Raw genomic sequence first — 21424 nt, 5'->3', positions numbered from 1 at the left:
ATTCATTTTTGCAGGAATCAAAGACAGCCTAGTCAGTGCACTTCTGGGGCACACGTTTCCCTACCCCTCCCGAAGGCTACAATAGGCACGTATGGTAAAAACTCCAAGTGCAGCCACCATAAGCGTGCAAATTGGAGAGTCGTGCACATGGAACCAGAGACTGCAGCCAAGGGAAAGGTGAGGGATTTGGCGATGCATACCTTGCACCTCCTTTTGCTCTGACATCTCTCCAATCAAGAGAGGGGAAGAAGATCTATCTCCCCACTGCTGAAATCCCAGCCCCCCACAACTACCCAATCCTGCTGAAAACTCCCTTGGAATGTAATCAAGCTCTGTCTCAGTGAGGATTCCAACGATGGATCCTGGCTGTCATTCTCTCCACTGGGACAACACACCAAGAGGAGTGGGAGATTCTCCATTAGTGATAATTTTTTAAAACCAAAATTGGATGCTCCTTTTTGTTTTTCTTTTCAACAGACCATCTGCTCTCGGCATGATTCTGAGGCAGTTGCAAGGCGGAGGTCAAGCTAGAGGGCCATGAGGGATCCCTTCTGGTTTTGATATCTATGGAAATCGTCTCTCCTCACTTGAAGCTTCTTTCGAAGCCCTTTGAAGTCACTGGGATGATTCCCATTGCACCTCTGATCCAGAAGTTTCCTGTTACTCTTCCATTTCCACACTTGTCTTTTCCTCCTCTCTTCAGCTCTCCCCAGTTCCTGTTTCTGGGATCACCCAGGACTGTAAGTCACCTGGTTACACCCCATCTCCTCAAGCTATGTCTCCATTACCTAGAAGATCGACTCACTGAGGGTCAATCTTCTGGGGTTTGATTTCACGCTTTGTAGGGACACACAAAATTGACATATCAGAGGTCAGAAGTTGACCCCTGGAGTCCTCGATATCGCGAGGAGTAAGGGAGGTCAACAGGACAAATTCTCCCGCCAACCTTCCTCAGTAAGGACAGCCAGGTAAGTCGATTGCAGACAAGTCAATTCTAGCGACGCAACTGACGTATCTAGAATTGTGTATCGGCAATCGACTTGCCTGTCTAGTTTAGACTAGGGAGTCTTTCTTGTGGGATCTGGGATTCATTCCTTCTTTACTCCTCCAGTTCCTTTCCCGTTTCCCACACTCCCTGGCTCCTGCTCACCCTCTTGGCCTCTGCCTTTCTCACAGCCCTGGCGCTGACAGAATGGGGGCACTGAATACAGTTACAATTTTGTCAGCTGCTCAGGGGAGAAGAAGGGAAAAAATGAAAAGGAGTGCGGGAAGAGGAAAATTTAGAAGCTTTTAATTGGATCTCGGAGCTCAGTGACTTGCACTTAATATGCAAATTTCTTAAGTCCTTCCATTGTTAAGTGAAATGAGAGTTTTATTTAAATGTGAGGGTGGTTGGGAGATGGTGAAGGGTAATTGCAGCAATGAAATGCAAACAGCCTTGTCTCAGGGAGCCAATAACATTGCAGAAATAGAGGGCAATTGAGGGCAATGGGCAGGCCCTTCTGCTAGCTGGGAGCAACGCTGCTTGCTGGAAGAACAGGCTGCCACAGAGATGGGAGGCCGGTGTGTGCAGCCGGGGCGGCTTTCCATGCTTGCCCCCAGGGGTGGCAGCTTTGTAGAAATGTTAGTGGTGTCCAGAATGGGCCCAAGTGCCTCCCCCGTGCATGCCTAAAGCGCTGTGTGGGAGCTGGAGTGGAGGAAGGCTGTGGAATCTGAGACAGAGTTTGGGAATCCTGGAAGCCAGAAGTCTATTTGAGACTTTTTGCGATGGCCCTTGTTGTAAGAGGTTTATTCTCAATAAGCCCTAGGAAGGTGCCTGAAATGCAATGACTGGCTTCCTGCGCAGGGAAACTGAAGCAAGAAGTACTTGTAGCTCCACACACACAGCAGAGGGAGCACCAGGATGGGAACTTCTTATGACACAGCCTACAGCCAAATGACCTTCAACTTGGGAAGCCAATACTGGTGAGCAGTCATGCTTATGCATCCTTGATAGGGGCGTCATGGGACAGCGGCATGGGAATTTTACTTCTCAAAATCAAGAAAACATTTGATGTGTATACAGGCTGAACCTCTCTAATCTGGCAGCATCCCTGGTCTGGCATGATTTTAGTTCGCCAGATGTCCACTTATCATGGGTGTGGCCCAGCTTCCCACAGTCCCATAAAGTTTGCTTCCAGCCACCAGTCCTGGTTCTCAGTGTTCTGTGCTGTTATTTACCTGTAATTTACCCCTAATGTCTTCTCAGAGCCTAGTAAGCAGTGAAAATGTTGGTAAAGCTACTAGACAATATTGACCTCCTGTGGGTCTGCAAATTCTCTGGTTTAGCACCAGTCAGGACTCGAGGGTTCTGGGCTAGAGAGATTCAACCTATATAAAAATCAACCTGGCCACTCGTAGTCACTGCCATCCAGCCGCATCTTGTCTGACCAAAACTATTGAGGGATGAACACACTCCCGCAAACAGACCAGGCAAAGGAGGCAGTGAAGAAATAAGAGTTTGGTAGAGCAGGACAATAAAAACCTAGACAGACTAAGAAGGAAGGGGAAGCGCAGGGGAGGTAGGAGGAGAGGCTTGGAATCGAGAGAGATTAAGGAGACTTGGGCTATTTCAGAATCCAAACACTTCGCTTAAGAAGCAAAATAACCCAGAGACTCATTAAAAAAAACCACAGCCCACCATGCAGGCCCTGGAGGAGGTCTGGAACTCACTAATAAGTCGTCACTGCACTGGGCATGCCAGCGAAGAGCAGGAGAGAGCCTTAATGATCACCCTTTATTTGACTAACAGCAGTCCCTTGGCTAAATGAGAGCAGAGTGGAGAGGGACGAGCCTGTGGCTCTCCAGATTAGAGATGGGGGATAAAACACAACTACCTCACCCACCCTACCCCTGCTGGTGCGCTGGATGCCTCTGGCTGTGCAGCCCAGACACTAAGTGACCAGGGTCGTCTGCTTAATGAGACGGGTTCCTCCCTCCGACCCCAGCAGCCTGGATTCCAGTCTGGCAAGGGAGTCAGTGAGGTCCAACAAGCCAGGCAGAGTATTCCACTCCAATTAAATTCCTCTCTGCTAACGGCTCTTGGCCTTGGTTTTTTATACCCTTTCCTCTCCTTTAAGCTCAGCCAGGAAAAAAAAGGATCAATTAACTTGGCAACTGAGTAATCATCAGTGGCAGAGGAAATATTTAATGCCGCAAGAGGGTCTGCAGGGATGACCTTTCCTGGTACGGATGTGCTGACTCATTCCCTGCCGTGTGCACTGTATAAATTACCTGGAGTATCCTTTCCTTTTTGTGTAGAGCTGAGCCACTGCTCCTGCAAGGGAAGGTGCGGGAAGAAGGTGCCAGACCGTCCCTGTATGGTTGTACAAGTCGCTAAGACCCTACACAGGATGGTTCTGTTAAATCAGGCTGCATGCTGAATCATTTACTCTACCAGTAAATATAAACACTCCTGAGTCACGCTGGAGGTAGATCCACTTAGCTACAGTCCATGTAGCAAAGGAGTGTGAGGACACAGGAGGCTGCAGAGGGATGTCCGAGGGGCACACCAGTTCATGGATGAAGTTGAAGGTGTGCATGTTGGGGGTGGGGGTTCTCTTTTTGGGTACCACCCAGAAAGAGGGGACAGCCGGGGGATAAAAGACCCAACTCAGCAAAGCCTTTAAGCAAGTTCTCAGCTGCAAGGTTCCATTTCCTCTGCAGATGAGGGGTGTAAGGCCCAGTGCAATGAGCCAGAGGCAAGCTAGCTGTGCTTGCGTTGCCATGCAAAAACTTAACAGCAAAACTGCACCAGCAGGGCCGAGGTGCACATCCAGGCACTTAGCCTACACCAGAAGCTGCCTTTAAATCCCACTGAAGCCAATAGGCTCTTAGCACACGTGTACGTGGTTTGCTGACGAGGGCCCTAAGCTGCGGCTTGTGTGTTCTGGGGGGGGGCAGGATGGGCAAACAGCCCATTCCCAGCCCTCCCGTTTTAGAGGATGGGACACTTAGCTCAACAACCACACAGAGATCATGCTGCCCGCAGGCCCTAGCAGTCAAGATTGAGTATTCAAAATCAGTCTAATTTTTATTCTTTAACAAAACAAATAACTAAATTGGGATTTCCCCTGTGGCTATGGTAACCGACCCCTCCTCAGCATTTCTCTATCTGTCTGCTGTTTGCAGAGGCACATGGCCCTGCCCAGGCCCGATTCCTTACTCTCCAGCCCGTGGTGCCAGATCTATGCAAAAAAAGTGTACACTGCTCCCGTCCTGACAGGGCGGCATGCTACGGCCACCATGCACAAGCACCAATGAGGTGCCTGGCTCAAGGACGGGGAAAATGAGACCTTCCTTTGGCCCTTCATTTCTGGTACCTCCATGGGAACCACTCCTGCCAGCTCCCGGAACTCCTTCCAGCCTGAAAGCAACATTGCAGGAGCGATCATAATGCCAGGGCAGTGGAGGCGGGTCCGCTCCCTGATGTACTGTCTTTGTATATGCACCTCACAGTCCTACCGACGCGCCTTTGTTGGAATACTGCCCTCCATCACCAGCTCATGCTTCATGGGCTGCCCACTATCACCGCCCACAGCCTGCCTTCATTAGAGATTTGCCTCCAGGCACCTACTGTGCTACACACTCCGAATGCAGATGAGCAGCACTGGTGTAAAGCAAGGCCTACACAGATACTCTGCAGTGGTCTGAGATTCGCTGTAGCTGCCGTTGAGTTCTGCAGCAGAGTCTTTGCAGCGGTGTGAACATCCCTAATGCAGGTAGGTCTAGAGCTTCTTTCAGCCATGGGGGCAGCAGCTTATCCCAAATGGGGACCGGACTCAAGCTCAAGACCTCCCGGCTCTAACTACTAGAATACACTCTTTCAGTCCCTGGACAGGACTCAAACTCAGGACCTCCACTGCTCTAACAACTAGGATACACTCTTTCAGTCCCTGGGTGCCTCATTTGCACTCATTCTCTGTGGTTTGGTTTATATTCCCTGTGCTTGTAAGAACTTGGTATTTCTTCCACCTGAATCTCCAGTGTGGCCATGCTTCTGCTCTGCAAGGCCCAGATCCTGCTGTGAGCACCACTTGGATGCAAGATGTTGCATTCCCCTCCCTAAAGCCGAGAGAGAGAAGTCTGCTCATGGCTTAGGAGCTGGACTCAGTGTCTTCACCATGGGCTGAGTGGCACTGAGGGCTGAATGCCCTAGGCCCCGTCTTTTCCACCTTTGGCCCCGCCCCTTCTGGGGCACGGAGCCAAGCTCTCCTCCCACCTTGAATTGAGGCCCTGCGGTGCCTGTCCATGCCACTGGTTACAGCTATACTTATGGGAAGATTAACACTCCAGAGGTCACTCTTCCAGGGGTCAATTTAGCATGCCCAGCAAGGATGTGTTAAATCGAATGCTGAGGGTGCTCCTGTTACCTCCAGGACTCCTCACAGTCATGAGGAATAAGGGAAGTTGACAGAACAGTTTCTCCCACCAACCTCCCGCAGTTGGGCCATGCCGGAAATTTGACATAAGGTTCATTGACTGATGTTGGACCATGCTGAGCTCATTGCCGCATGAGGGCCTGAGATTCTTTTGTTTTCTAGCCTCTTTGCCCTTGCTTTGCCCTTGCCTTTGCTCTTTGGTAGCAGATGTCTGGGTCCTTGCAGGCGGACATTTGAGGAGAAGGAGAAATCAGTGGAGTTTGGGTAAACACTGAACGAAGCTTGTTTCAGTTACACCAGTCCTGAACTCAGATGGTCCAACAGTATGACTTTCAGGAATCTCAGCTAACCACCAACACCCAGTTTCCAGGGAACAACTCAGCCTCAAGAACAGTCTCCAAGGCACAGAGGAACCTCTGACAGCTCAATGCTTACCTTAACCTACCTCTGCACGCAAGCTTGGTGAATCCCAAATCAGCGCAACACAACACATCTCCAAAAGAGTCAACACCTGCTTGCACCCTTCGGCCAGGTCTACGCTAAAAAGGAATTTGACTTAAGACATACAGCTCCAGCTACGCGACTTGCATAGCTGGAGTCAATGAACCTGATGTCAAATTTCCGGCATGGCCCAACTGCGGAAGGCTGGTGGGAGAAACTGTTCTGTCAACTTCCGTTATTCCTCATGACTGTGAGGAGTCCTGGAGGTAACAGGAGCACCCTCAGCATTCGATTTAACACATCCTTGCTGGGCGTGCTAAATTGACCCCTGGAAGAGTGACCTCTGGAGTGTTAATCTTCCCGTAAGCATAGCTGTAACCAGTGGCATGGACAGGCACCGCAGGGCCTCAATTCAAGGTGGGAGGAGAGCTTGGCTCCATGACCCAGAAGGGGCGGGGCCAAAGGTAGAAAAGGCGGGGCCTAGTGCCACTCAGCCCATGGTGAAGACACTGAGTCCAGCTCCTAAGCTGTGAGCAGACTTCTCAACCCAATCTCAGCTTCAGGGAGGGGAATGAAAACGGCCTCCCAAGGAAGAAATTCCAAGGAATTTACGACTCAGTCAACCAGCCCAAAAGGAACATAAATGGAATTAGTTTTAATATTGTTAAGTTGCAAAAATACAGGCATATGTGCATGCCAAAGCTAAAACGGATGCATGCAGAGAGGAGAAACATATGGATGCCCATCTGGTAAAAAGCGCATTGCTAGACCTTCCTACACTTCTCATTTACAGCAAGAAGCAAAGTTAGCGAACATCAATTTGCTTTGCAAAAAAAAAAAAAAAAAGGCAAAAGGAACAGCTTGCTTGCCCATAACTGTTTTACTGAGCAAGAGATGAATAACCTTGATTTCTCATCCCAGCCACCTCGTGCACACTCTTGGGGGATTAATTAGCCTCTAAACAGGTCTTCAGATGAGGAAACAGAGAGTCAGGAAGTCATAGAGGGAGGAAGGAAAAAGAAACCGAGCCGGCGACAAGACTAGATGACACAGCAGGTCAATATATTAGATGTCGCTCATTAGTCACTTGTATTTCTACCTGGTTTAGGTCACAGATGAAACTGCATTGGTGGGGCTCCATTTTATTTATTGCTGGCTGATGAGATATAAAAACAGCAAGGAGGGAGCCACTCTTGCTGCAGAAGACTGGAGCAGGAAAATCTCAGGTCTATGAGAGCAGAAAGCAGCAGGATGGTGGTTGTGTAGACAGGTGCAGTGAGCGGTAGTATGTGGGGGGTTTGAAAAGGGGCATTGGAATAATCTGGGATCGATCCCCATCGTCAGAGCTGCGTGGGGATCAGGCAGCAAGAGAGCAGGAGGACTGGAGGGCATCACTGATGAGCTTTGGCAGAACTTTGCTTTGTACCTATGATTGGCAAGGCTGGGGTCTGGGATGCATCCGTACAAGAGTCAGGGGAACAGGGTTAGAATGGCAGAGGGTGCTATAGCTCAGGTAAGTTACATCAGCAAAGCTCAGTGGTGGGATGGATTATAACAGCAAGGGATGCTGGAACTAAGGTGCAATTGAAATGCTGTGCAAGGTTGCTTGCCCCTCCTGGGACCAAGCCCACATTTAATTCGTGCAATCCGCCTGTCAAGGCAATGAGAACGGACCATTCAACAACTTGTCAGCACAGAGGCAAGAGATCAGCAGCTGCCTGTTCAAGAGCAAACCCGAACTTCAGAGCAAAGATGCAGCAGTGTTACAGAGATCTGCTGTACCAATACCTGCGCGTAGCATAGAAGGGGAAGGGACCTTGAGAGATCATCAACTCCAGTCCCCTGCACTCACAGCAGGACCTATCACCATCCCTGATGGATTATTTTTTTACATCTAACCTGCCCCAGATTCTTGAAAGGCCCCCTCTCAAGGACTGAGCTCACAACTCTGGGCTTACAAGGCCAAGTTCTAACCACTGAGCAACTGTGGATCAGAGGGAATTCAGAAAGATCAGACCACTTCCTGAAAGCATGTGGGAGCTCACAATTCCCGGCTACACGGATGCAAGTTAAGGATGCTCACCATGTAGCAGGATCAGGCTCCATGTGCAGTCGGAGACTCAAAGACCTCTCTCCAGCCATCATGCTATGTGACATGCTGTGATCCCCACTGAGGAGAAGTGTGAGTAATAATTAGACGAATTCAAAGGGGCCTCCAGCCTAGATAAGCATTCACTCCTCCAGCAGAATAACAACTCTGGTTAGGAGACTCCATACCTCTGATTGCTATGTTAACCAGAGCATTTTCATCCCCGAAATATTTTCCTAAGGTTCCTTTATGTACTGGTCAGGCAAATTGGGGCTTAGATACTCTCAAAGAGTCCATGCCAAGTGCATGGCTGTAATCGGTTTTAATGCTAGGACATATTAAGCTTCCCAGCCTTCAGGCATTACTAGGCATGTGCTCCCCACCACAGGGAATCCAGCGAGTGGGCTAGCAAACGCAACGAGAATCGATGCTCACGCCCCTTCTGCCACGAACAGTCCCAGGTTTGGAGTGGGCACTGCTCCAGCTTGTGGAGTCCCTGGGCACCCACAAAGCCAAGGTCCACCGGTGAGACTGTTCCCTTAAACAATGCTTTCCAGCCTTCTAAAACCATCTCCCCCCGGCCAGGGGCATACCCATCCACAAGCAGGTGCTGGCAGGAAGCATTGTTGTTCTCTGCTTCACATATACAGCAGCCTAGCGATATCATAACTTGTTTAGACAGCTGCGGTGGCTTCAGACCAGCTGGCTGCCGGTTAGAGATGGCTCATTGCTACTTCAGCTGGACAGTCCTGCGATAACAGGCAGAGGTAACTTGTGGCCCACTTCAACAGGCTCCCCCTTTATCATACTATCTGAGCACCTCAAAATGTTTAATGTAGCTCTTTAAGGTAGGGCAGTGCTATTACTGCCATTGTAGATATGGGAAACTGAGGCACAGAAAGGCTAAGAGACAGGCATGTCCAAGCTTGTAGAATGGTCGAAAGGGAAGGCTGGAACTGATAAGTCGCCAGGTCCAGCCCCCTCACTGAGGCAAGTCCAAGTAAACCTAGACCACCCTGACAGGTATTTGATCCAGCTCGTCCTAACCTCCAACAATGGGGATTCCACAGCTTCTCTTGGGAGTCTGTTCCAGAAGATAACTACCCTTAGAGTTAGAAAGTGTCTGCTAATATCTAACCTAAACCTCCCTTGCTGCAGATAAAGCCTTATGGCTCTTGGCCTACCTTGACACTAGAAAGTAACAGAGAGGTGGCTGTGTTAGTCTGTACTCCAACAAAACAAAGCAGCAGAAATGTAGCACTTTAAAGACTAACAAAATGATTTATTCAGTAATGAGCTTTTGTGGGACAGACCCACTTCTTCCGATCAATTTCATTTCCAATACAGACTGACATTTATAAGTACAGAGGACCAAAAAAAATTGCAATAAAAACTGACAAATCAAATACATAGGAGGGGGAGGAGGAGTAGGGGGATGTTAATTGTCTTGCATGAGATAATTACGAGCATCAAAGGAAGGGACTAGGTAGAAACTCACACAAGAGAGCTGCAGCAGCATATGCAAATAAACTCTGTTCTCTCATGCCCCAGATGAGCATAAGAACTTTAGAAGGGGCATAATGGGTCAGACCAAAGTCCATCTAGCCCTGTGTCCTGTCCTCAGACAGAGGCCAATGCCTCAGAGGAAGTGAACAGAACAGGTAACCACAAAAGCAATCCCTGTCCTGACATCCATTTCCAACCTCTGGCAAACAGAGCCTAGGGACACCTTCCCTACCTATCCTGGCTAATATCAATTAATGGATCTAACCACCATGAATTTATCTTGCTCTTTTCTGAACCCTGTTAAAGTTTGGTCTTCCTAGCCTCCTCTGGCAAGGAGTCCCACAGGCCTACCATGCTCCGTGTGAAGAAAAAACTTCCTTCTGTTAGTTTTAAACCTGCTTCCCATTAATTTCATGTGGTGACCTCTAGTTCTTTTGTTACGAGAACAAGTAAATAGCGTTTCCTTTTCCAATTTTTCCACACCAGTCATGCTTTTTTAGACCTCTATCAGATCCCCCCTTTCGTCTCCTTTTTACTAAATTGAAAAATTCCAGTCATTTTAATCTTTCTTCATATGGGACCCATTCCAAACCCCTAATCAATTTTGTTGCCATTCTCTGAACCTTTTCCAATCCCAAAAAATCTTTTTTGAGATGAGGCAACCACATACGATGCACAATATTCAACATGTGGGCATACCATGGCTTTGTACAGAGGCAATAAGGTGTTCTCTGCCTTATTCTCTATCCCCTTTTTAATGATTCCTAGCTTTCTGTTTGCCTTTTCAACTGCTGCAGCACAATGAGTGCATGTTTTCAGAGGATTAGCCACAATGACTTCTAGATCTCTCTCTTGACTGGTTATAGCTCAATTAGTCTCCATCCCTTCGTATGTACAGTAGGGATTATTTTTTCCAATGTGCATTACTTTACATTTACCAACATTTAAATTCATTTGCCATCCTTCCTTCCTCTCTTTGGCCCTAATTCAGGAAAGCCTCCCTATTCAAGAAATCACTTAAATTCATGCTTTACTTTGAGCATGTGCACTTATGGCAGTTAAAGGGACTCGAGCATATGCTTAAAATTAACTTTGTGCTCAAATCAGTGCTGAAATTAATCAAGTGCACCCTGACCTGCAGCCCTCATGAGAGCTGGCTAAGCTGTGGTAAAAGCCAGGAGGAGCTATTTAAAGAGCTGGCAGGGATGAGATTTCACCACACTAGTACCTGGGAGAAATTTTAAGTTATTTTCACCCTTGACTTAAACCGGTTAAAGAGGGGTTGGGAAACAGAGAGACAGAAATACTTTGGAAGAAACATTTGCCTGCAGCTAGATTTCCTTTTGTCTCAACATAGATAAATTAAGTAAAAGGAACCAAAAAGCTACCTTGGCCTACATTGTCAAGAGTGCCTTGTGATTTCTGATGCCTGCATTGTGGGGTTCCCAACAGGAGGGATGTTAAATGGCCTGATTCTCAGAGGGCAAAGTACTCAACATGGACACCCAAAATCAGAGACTTACAAGGTCAAATAGGCCCTTCAGAAAATGAAGGCTTCTGTGTTTAAAGGCTGGGACAGAAACTGAGAAAAGACTGACAGTTAAAAAAAATCAAAGCCATAAAAACAAAAGAAAAAGGATAAACATATCAGCTGAGCCTAGAGGTTCAATTTGACCCTTGAATATCCCCAGCATTTTTCCCTTTGTTTCATGACTTCTACATTAATAACTTACTGTATTTAAGTCTCTTGGGTTTTTTTTTGCTTTGTTTTGCTTTGTTTTTTTTTTTAATCTTTCCATGTACTGTCTGTGAACAGTGAGTTCAAGAATTTGCTAGAAGCCACTGATGCCTTCAAAAAGAGCTCCAGGCTTATATAAATATGTATTTAGGATCAACTAAATAAATACTGGGGATTTCAAGCATTTGTAAAGATGTGTTTCTTCATGGGATGCAGAGAGAAATTGGTTTGTGTGTTGTACGGAGTACTGTACTCCTTACACGCTTTATGTTTGCATTGATTACGCATTAGTGCAGATAGCAATGGTTCTCACATAGACCATACATGGTGTGGTGCACATTACCAATGTTTTGTCATGTGTTTATGTTGTATAGGTGTTGATAGATATGTTACATGTCTTGTGCAATTTGGAATATGCCTCACACATGCTTTCTATACTTCTTCTGTGTATTTTGGCCTGTGCGTACATTAAATTCTTCTCTCGAGTTCCACCAGTTTTCCTGTAGTAGATATCAGGTAAATAACACTTTTAGCTATTTTAGATTTACACTGGTGTAACTTGAGAGAGGAATTTACTGTGTGATGTGTTCCAAAATGCATATTACAAATAATCCAAAGTATATAAAGCCAACCTGCTGATACACACGTGCAATTCATGCCAAAGGCATGTAACATATCTACCAACAACATACATACAGTAAAAATGCATCTCTGACAGTGACGGTGTGCATACTATGTGTGTTCCTACTGTGTCGCTCAGATGTGCTCTGGTGCACAATTCATTTATATGACAAGCATTATTTCTACAGTTCTGCCTATGGTGTGTACATATGTAGTGTGACTGGATGGGCTAATTTTGGAATGGTCCAGAAGACACGGGTGAGCCTAAAAGCTTGAAAACTATCTTACCGGCTACGGGCCATTCTGCATTGTCTCTCACTCCTTAAAATGTCTGGATCTGCCTGGCAGTGTAAGTCACAAGAAGCAGATATTTCACAATAAATTCTCCATGGGCTCTTGGAGGACATATAAAGGCCAGATAAGGCCAGGACAGGGGTCTAGTAGGATCCCATCCCTGTGGAGAAGTAGGTGATTTACAATAATCAGTATCAGAGTGACGAGATGAAAGAGCAAACGTATTATGCTACGCAGGAGCAGCAAATACTGGACTGAAGTCGAGGCAAGAAAGAGAGGACCCAGTCTGTGGTTGGAGTAGATGCTGCATGAAGGCATGCTTAAGGCTGTAAGATGTGATGATGTTTTAGAAGGGGAGAGCTGGGAGGAGGCTGATCTCCATGCAAAGCAAGCAGGGGAGCAGGTGCAGGGCTGCCATGATGCTGAATTGAGCTCCAAGATTTAGCGCAGCCCAGCAGGCGAGCCAGGAGTGAACAAAAGCCAACGTTAATGCCAGCGCAAACTGCCTGGGTCACTGGTCAGCAGCAGCAGATGGATGTGTGGCATTGGCAGGTCCCATCAGTGGCACAGAGGTCTTTGTCTGCACATTAAATCTGTTTCCTTCGCTGAAAAGATATATTTTCACCTACCCTTCTGTAAACAAGGCCAGCAAGAATTCAGCCATCTCCACAGCTCGGTCACAGGAGACAGAGGTTTTCACTTTGCAAAGGGTGACTTGTTCCTGGAGTTGCCACCAGATGAGTATTTGGCGGGCAGCATGAATCTGTCCAGTGCCTGGTCCACACCAGAGAAACCATTGGCATTTACTAGGCCCTTTGTTGACAGTCACAGCAATGCAACTAGCCACAGAATGGGACACAGACACTGAATTCCCTTCTCACTCATAGAAGCTGGGCTAGGGAGGGGCTGTGACACATTGGCAGGAGGTCACGGGGAACACTCTAACACAGGTTGAACCTCGTTAGTCCGGTACTTTCTCGTCCAGCAATATCCACCGTCCATCATGATTTTAGTTAACCAGATGTCCAGATGTCATGGAGGTGGCTGTTTCCTGCAGTCCCATAAAGCTTGTTTTCAGCCACCAGACCTGGCTCTCAGTGTTCTCTGCTGTTACTTAGCTGTAATTTACCCCTAAAAGTCTTCTAAGAGCCCAGTAACAGCAGAAGTGTTGGTACTGCTGCTTGACAATACTGACCTCCTGTGGTCTGGCAAAGTCTCTTGTTTGCCACTATGGAGATCCCAAGAGTGCTGGATTACAGAGGTTCATCCTGTAAACTGTTGATGCTCTTTAGATAAACAGGGGACTTTTGTCTCCAGGGCCACCAGTCCAGGATCTTTTATAAGAACTAAAGCAACTTAAACAGTTAAAATAACTAAACAGACACTGCACACAAAAAAGCAGTCCAGTAGCACTTTAAAGACTAACAAAATAATGTATTAGGTGATGAGCTTTCGTGGGACAGACCCACTTCTTCAGACCATAGCCATACCAGAACAGACTCCATATTTAAGGTACAGGGAACCAAAAGCAGTAATCAAGGTTTACAAATCAGAAAAAAAAATTATCCAGGTGAGCAAATCAGAGAGTCTCCCCCTTTACTCTCTGATTTGCTCACCTTGACAATTTTTTTCTGATTTGTCAACCTTGATTACTATTTTTGGTTCTCTGTGCCTTAAATATTGAGTCTGTTCTGGTATGGCTATGGTCTGAAGAAGTGGGTCTGTCCCACGAAAGCTCATCTAAAAAATTATTTTGTTAGTCTTTAATGTGCTACTGGACTGCTTTTTTGTTTTGATAGTATATAGACTAGCACGGCTTTCTCTGTTACTAAACAGACATTGGGGCAAATTCCACTCCAGTGCCCCACTAATGGAGTCATTGGGGCCGATAACTAAGTCCAAAATTTGGCCTTCTAGAAACAGACCGTCTAACACCTGCATCAGTCGTACTGTTACTGCTCGAGTTTTCAGAGCACTGTAAAGGGATGGATTTAGTGATTTGCAAATGGGGAAACTGAGGCAGAGAGTGGTGGAAGTGAATTGCCTAACTCACACAAGGAGTATGAAGAAGAGGAGGTATTTGAACCCAAATTGCCTGAGTCGCAGCACATGAGCTGAGCTTCAGTGCACCTTGTTAACATATGTGTCCTTCCTTCACGCTTAGCCATACAGAAAGCATTTTGTTACCTTTCTGTGAGTAAAAATAAAGTAGATAATGTAAGCCCAGGAGTAAATGAATCAGAGCACCACTGGTCCATCTAGTTCAATACCACAGCTCCAGCCATAATTGGGACTCAGGGTTTTAAAACAAGGTTGCCACGCCACCCCACTAAAGCTATCTGGCCAGTTACTTAATGCTGGGGATAAAGAAGAGGAAATGTTTTACTAAAGTCCTCAGCTAAGTCCAGAGGCATGAGAATTGACCTGCTGATGCAACTGATTAGCTTATGGAAGTGTAACACTGAATTGGACTCAGTCCTTGTCAAAATGCAGCCCCAGTGAGGCTGCTCAAGCTGGCAAGGAGACATCATCTGGGCATCCCTGGCCAATGTCACCCAGACCGTGCTCAATAAGAACTGCTGGAGACACAACACAGCCAGGCATGATTCTCCTCTTACCTCAGTATCATCCTGGCATTGTTCCTTTGAGGTCAATAGAGTTACACCAGCCTGAGTGGAATCAGAATCAAATCCTTTGGACTACTTTACCCTGGGCCCTGGCCCTTGGTTGAAAGTGAGTCAATGTTTCCATGAACAGAAATCACTTGGAAAGGAGGCATTCACCTGCTCTGGTGTACCTGCCCCTACTGGTATGCAAAGCCAGGCATCAAAATCAAACACATCCCTCACTGCAAAGCTTCAGATCCTGGTGCCTGCACTGTGGCCTGAAAGACTCAGTAATATCTGGAGAAAAAACAGGAAGGTCCACTCAATGCATTAACTGATCCCTTTTCCCTGCCAGAGATGGGGTCTGAGTAGCAGGGGCCCTATTCTGCTGAAGGAGCTGAGCAAACACCACGGCAATTATGATGAGGATTTGCCAGAGCTTTCAACTGAAATCAGGGTTTTGTTGTGCTAGGCACAGTACAGACACACTGTAAAAAAACATCCCCCAAACTAAAGCCCCCGAACAGACTAACTAGAGAAGACACACGCAAGAAGAAGGGCAATAGCAGAATTCCTGTTTTATGAATGGGGAACCTGAGGTGGAAAGCAGTGGAAGTGAATGACCTAAATCATGGAGGGAGTCTGAAGAGGAGGTAGCCTGATTCCCAGCCCCAGAGTAAGTTGCGTGCTGCCAGGGGAGCTCTGGGATGCAAGCTCGGGCTTTGTCTCCACTTCTAAAAAATAAAGCGCAGCTGCAGCAGTGTTTTAATGTCCAAGTGTGGCAACAGCAGGTGGGTCGAGAGAGAGTTCTCCCAGCGCTCTTTGCAAACCACCTCCATAGGGAGAGCACAGGTGCAACCTCTCTAATCTGGAACTCTCTCGTCCAGCAGCATCTGTAATCCGGCATGATTTTAGGTCGCCGGACGGCCACTTATTATGGGCATGGCCAAGTTTCATGCAGCCCCATAAAGATTGTTTACAACTACCAGTCCTGGCTCTCAGTGTTCTGTACTGTAAATTATCCCTCAGTGTCACCTCAGAGCCCAGTAAGCAGTGGAAGTATTGCTAATACTGCGAGACAATACTGACCTCCTGCAGTCCGGCAAATCTTTTCATCCAGCACCGGTCAAATTCGGAGGGTGCCGGATTAGAGAGGTACAACCTGTAGCAAACAGCACTGGGAGTATGTTTATGTAACTACCCACAAACACACACCTGCCGGATATGATTCACTTTGACACTGGTGCTTTAGAGCCCGGACACTTGCTGTGCCAAGGGGTTGTTTTTTCAGAACTCCTGAGCCGGAAAGTTGCCTTAGTTAGGAGTGAACCTGAATGTGCTGGGTTTACAGACTGCAGTCACACACAGGACACAAAGCCGCTGCATCAGTCATTGCCTGACAGCTGCCACGTCAGGCCTCTAGTGAGAAATTAGAATTAGGCTCAGAAATGAGATGGAGTCACAGAGGCGTAGAGAGCACAGGGCCGGAGCAGCAGGGTTCGAGCTGTGGGTCAGGACCGTTTTAGATACTTTGGCAGCGCTGGGTGGATGCAGGTCGTACAGCTGTGGTGTACTCTATACATCACCCCAGCCAGGGCTATTAGGCCTTCACTTACATGAGCTCTAAAGTGGTAATGCCCTTTCACTTCGGTTTCCTGCTGTGCTAAGCTTGGGGGCGGGGAGGGAGGAGAGCTGGGAAGCAGAGGGAGCCTAGTGGTGTGAGCTGTACTTAAAAAATTGTTCTTCAAGATTCATAGGAAAGTGGATGCAACTGTCAGGCCATGTCAAAGCTGGAAAGGCAACATGATGTGTTGATTGCCGGTGAGTGCTTGTATTTTTAACTCCCCGGCATGTCGACAAGCAGAGCTGAGGAACATACATATGTGTGCATGTCAACTTACTCAAGGGCATATTCATTCATGACTCTGGCAGAGCATTCTCCATATTCACACAGGTGTCTGTGACCCTAGCGCCCTTTGGCACCAGTTGGGAGAGGAAACAGGACACATGGCTGTACAAGGTCCCTGGGTCAGATACTGGCAGGTGAGGTCTCTGCAAAGGGTCAGTTTCCTGCTTGCTTAGGTACAGATAATGTTTAAGGAGTTCTGTACCTCCACTGAAACTGACATTTGTTAGGTCTTGGGGTTAGGACAGATCACCTGGTGGTGTCACACCCTGGAAATATTCCTTTTGGGCAGGAAGTAATTAATACCTTTCGCCTGTCTGGTTGTTTGCATACTGTATGCCTGTTTGCACACTGAGCCATGTCCAACTTAACAAACAGCGTGGGGAGGGGTTAGCTGGTCCCCTATAGCGTTTTGGAATCAGTGCATCTACAAAACTATCGCAGATGCCTGAAATCCCGGTGTCCATCTCATGGTACCCTCTTACCTTTTCCAGACAGGTGCCTCCATGTCACGGTGGGCTCTGGTCTCCCAAATGCCAGGCACATGAGAGTTACGCTGCTGCCTTCATTCACGGTGATGTCAGATGAGATGTTTATAATCTGAGGAGGAACTGAAAGAAGAAGGAGAGAGAGAATGAGGAGACATTCACCAGACCTCTGTCTGAGACAAGGCTCTATTGTGCACAAACTCCTGGCGACAAACTTAGCACTTGGCAATCTCACTTTCCACTCTGGTTCAGCGCCTCTGAAGGGCTCCAGGATGAATTAGATAGATTCAGAGAGATTAGTGCAAACCGCTTTCCTACAGCATCCCTTAAGACACTGGGGAACGCTTTACTGAAGCACCAATGCAATGCCAGCTGTCCAAGCCTTGTTTAAAAGCACCGACTTATCCTACCTTCCCAGAAGCGAGCCATCTACTTTCCAAGCACTTCTTGTTTTTAAAAAAGACATGCTGGATAACTGTGACACAGCAGGAGCTTGCTCATTTGCATCCGGTGTGCTCACCCCACCAGCTGTTTGAAATACCCTCCTTGCAAAGTCTTAATAGCAGGGCACTGTAGAGAAGTCAGCATACTCCAGCAAAAACCTCTGCTAGCAAGCGTTCCTCCCTCCAGCAGCAAAGGATTAGCTGAAGCAACTGAAACCTGTCTGGGATCATCACACAAAGCACATTTTGTAGTGAGCAGAGATGAATTGGAAACAAACCTCTTGATCACATCACCACAGAATGAGATTTCACAGCTTGGGCTGGGTCTGAGGCCAAGGGATCTCCCATGGGCAGAACCCTTGGATGCTTTTGAGACTTGATCTAAAGCCCACTGAACTCCCTGGAATCTCAACTGACGATGGATCAGGCCTTTACAGCGCTGGCTGCAGCGACTGCCTGCTGGTGGTGTATGGGATCTGCAAGCGCTGGGGGTGCTTTGCAGACAGGTGGGAAGACAGGCTAGTGGGGAAAGATGGGATGCAAGACAAGGTATTCCTTGCCCCCCGCCCCCTCCGAATTACAATTTGAGGTGTGTGTGTGTTTGAATGCTCGTTTGCTCTGGGGCAGGCGGGCTCAGCCTTTCTTCTTTCTGAGACTCGCCAGCTAGGTACAAAAACTCCACCACCCACCTGCGCCACAACAGAGATTTCTGCATGCAAAAGCCAGAGTTGGAATTAGAGGGTAACAAGTGGGGTCCAGCCCCCAAAAACTAAGTTTCTCATGTCTCAGCTCCATGCAGTGGGAGTTTCTGTCTGGGGCTTCACCAGGCCCAACACTGGCCCTGCTTGTTGGGCCCCCTGGAACTTGCGCACAGCCGCAGTGCTATTCAGGTGTTGTTCTTGCCACTTATGACCCTTCTCTGTTTGCTGTTGGGTTTGTAACCCAGGTCTGTTGGCTTTTTAAATGAGCTGATTTGCATTTTTTAAATCTTTGTCCTTGTACAGGCGGTCCCTGACTTGGCTCTGCCCACGCACAGAATGGGGTTGGGGTGAGGTTCAAAGCACACCCAGCTGACTGAATTAGGGACACAGTGCAGTCCTTCTTAGAATGAGAGCTGGGGAGCAGTATGATTCCCTGCCATACTCACCCAACAATGGAAAGCCTGAGATGATCTTTCCAGAGGACCCTCTCCACTCCCAGAGCCCCTTTCCCCCTCCACCTCCCTCAGCTACTCAGAGAGAAGGAGAGCTCCAGTCCCTCTCAGCAATTACCTCTCAGCCAGCTGAGTGACTCCCTGAGCATTCAGACCCTGTGTGCTTTGCAGCCTGCCTGCTCTTGGATTCAGTGCCCTGCCCCTGATGGAGAGACCTGGGTGGCAGCATCACTGCAAGTCCTAAGATTGCAGCAGCCATCCCAGAAGTCCTCTCCCTGCAGGCCAGGCCTGAGGCCATGCAGGGATTATCCACACCCTTCTGTGACCTGAGCCCAGCAAAGGCATTCACTGTGTCCTGGTTTTCTCTAGGAGGATTGCAATGACATTAGGCCCCTTAAGGCGAAATCACCTCTGTCCCAGGAGACAGCGCAGCCAGGCACCCACACTAAGGAACTCTGTTGCTTCCAGACTCTCCCCTTTCCCTCCTTTCCTGTTCCCGTACCCCTTAGAGTAACAACATCCAAACCATCATCCAGGAGCAACTCATGCCGACCCCTCCTCATTTAAAGGAGGGCACTGTCAAGCCACACAACCATGTCTCTGGAAATGATAAGCTCACGGGAGAGACGATCAAATACGGTGGAGAAAGAATGATTCAGGAAACACACCGACTATGTAATACAGCATGGAAAGGAAGGAAGGCACCTAAGGAATGGACAAGATCCAAGCTAGTGACAGTACACAAGAAAGAAAGTATATTGGAGTGCAAGAACTTCAGAACAATTGCCCTAACAAGTCATCTAGGCAAAGTGTGGATGATGATACTGACTGAGAGATTAAGATCACTTCTTAAGATCACTCAAGGAGTCTGCAGCTGAGCCAGAGGTGAAAACCAGTGCCTGCTCCAGCTCCCCAGTTCCTTTTCTGGACAATCTCTGGTTGGTTTATTTGGATTGCTACATAATTAATTCCTCATTGGTGACCTGCATCCATCCTATTCTCAGAATCTTTCTACAACAACTCCTTTCGAATGCCAATATTCTTCTTTTCGAATCTTTCGTTATCACCCCGTCTCACATCCGTACAACATGCTGCTGAATACACGTTTTCAAGATGCTCAGCTTCCTTCCTTAGCTAATCACTTTGCTTTTCCAGGTCTTATCCATCGCCTTCAAACTCACTCTTGCTTTCACTAGTCTAGTCGCTATTTCCTTCTTACAGTCTAGATCGTACATTATGTTGCTCCTCAGATGCGTATACTTCTCTACATTTTCTAGTTCCATGCCATCTCCACTGATCTTCCTTCCTATTTCCTTATCTCCAAATACCTTTGTTTTTGTTTTATCAATGTTCATGATCAGTCCATCCCTCTTGCCTTCTTCGTTTAGCAACTTCACCATTTTTGCTAGCTCCTCCTCGTCTTCCTCAATGATAACTATATCATCCATGAACCACAAGTTAATTCTTTTACCATGCACAGATATGCCTTCTACCTCTTCCTTCACCTTGTCCATTGCTGCAGACTCCTTGAGTGACTCAACCTCAGGCCAAACTGCTCTGAAGGCCTCCCTGGTATTCAATGCCCAAACTTGAAAGTCACAAGGTGCTAAGAACCACTGCACCAGGGACCAGCCTGTGAGAGCTGGAAGATGGGTGTCTCACAAGGGAATCCCTGGTTGAGAACCACTGCATGTGAAAATTAGGCCCTACTTGAGTAAACTTGGGCATCCAAATGGGGAAGGCTCCTGACTTAAAGGCCATTTCTGAAAACAGGGGTCTTAATCCCATTCTGTGACTCCTGGATGTTCAAAAAAGCAAGGGGGGCCCCCCCAGCAATGAGATTTCCTGAAAAATCGTGTATAAAAAAACAACAAAAACAAACAAACCCCAGCTCCCCTGTGCTACTTTCCATGCCTACACCCCAATGAGCTCTACTGAGGAGGAAACGGAAACATAGATTTGTGTGTGGAGATGGCGGGGGGAACGACTCACATTTCAAGCTTTTCCTCACAACCGCAAAACTGGGTTTTCTCTTTGAGATTCCCAACCTTGGCTCCTCAGCTTTAGGAGTTGTAAGTAAAACACTAAATGTATGGAGATTCATGGTGCCATTTCCAGAGATGGCAACATTTTCTTTCTGGACCTCAGTCTACCCATATAGCCTTGCCCACAGGGAGTTGGGGTGGATAAGCTCCTGAAAGTCTGTGAGCCCCGCAGACGCCACAGCAATGAAGGCAGGTACCTAACTATGCTGCCAGGCTGAGTATTCAGAAAGTGCTCTTTTGAAAAAGTTCCCTTCCCGGATGCTGCAGAGCAGCTTGTGGCTGGAGGTTCAGTTCTCATTCTCCCCCTCACCCTTCTCAGGGCTAGGAGCAGGAAAAAGGAAGAGCCATTCACAATGCCCTGCAATCGCTCGGGAAAGGATTTGTAGTTTTCATTCCCCGCTCTGCTGCGGGCAAGAGAAAGCGTGGCAGATTTAAAGGACGGCTGACATCTCATGGAGGAAACATGCTGAAAAACATTCTGCGAGGAAATTATTCAGCTCCCCCCACCCTAAATTTTCTGTATTTCTCTTTGCTGGAGCTCTATTACAAAGGACACTGGCGTGAAAATGCGTTCTTCAAGGATTCATCTGTGTCTCTGCTGTTTATTCCCCACCTGAAATCATCCTCTCCTGTTTGCGCCTTCACAGATGGTTGCTATGGAAGTGATTATGTCC

General features: G+C 47.5%; 1 protein-coding gene across 6 annotated transcripts in view; it reads right to left on the bottom strand.

The window, feature by feature from the left end:
- Positions 1–21424, bottom strand: part of OPCML (opioid binding protein/cell adhesion molecule like) — a 335293-nt gene that overhangs the window by 74049 nt on the left and 239820 nt on the right. For 3 of the 6 annotated variants that reach the window (XM_074976807.1, XM_074976808.1, XM_074976809.1), the window contains 2 exons: positions 17107–17232; positions 1151–1153 (listed from right to left, as the gene is read on the bottom strand). In XM_074976807.1, coding sequence (XP_074832908.1) covers positions 1151–1153; positions 17107–17232 — 129 coding nt within the window. The remainder of the gene's footprint in view (positions 1–1150; positions 1154–17106; positions 17233–21424) is intronic. The other 3 variants (XM_074976804.1, XM_074976806.1, XM_074976803.1) reach the window with 1 other exon arrangement.

This window comes from Carettochelys insculpta, chromosome 25 (assembly GCF_033958435.1).
Source record: "Carettochelys insculpta isolate YL-2023 chromosome 25, ASM3395843v1, whole genome shotgun sequence".
In the NCBI taxonomy this organism is placed as follows: Eukaryota; Metazoa; Chordata; order Testudines; family Carettochelyidae; genus Carettochelys; species Carettochelys insculpta.
Note: the sequence above shows the minus strand (reverse complement) of the source record. Positions and strands in the feature narration are given on the sequence as shown.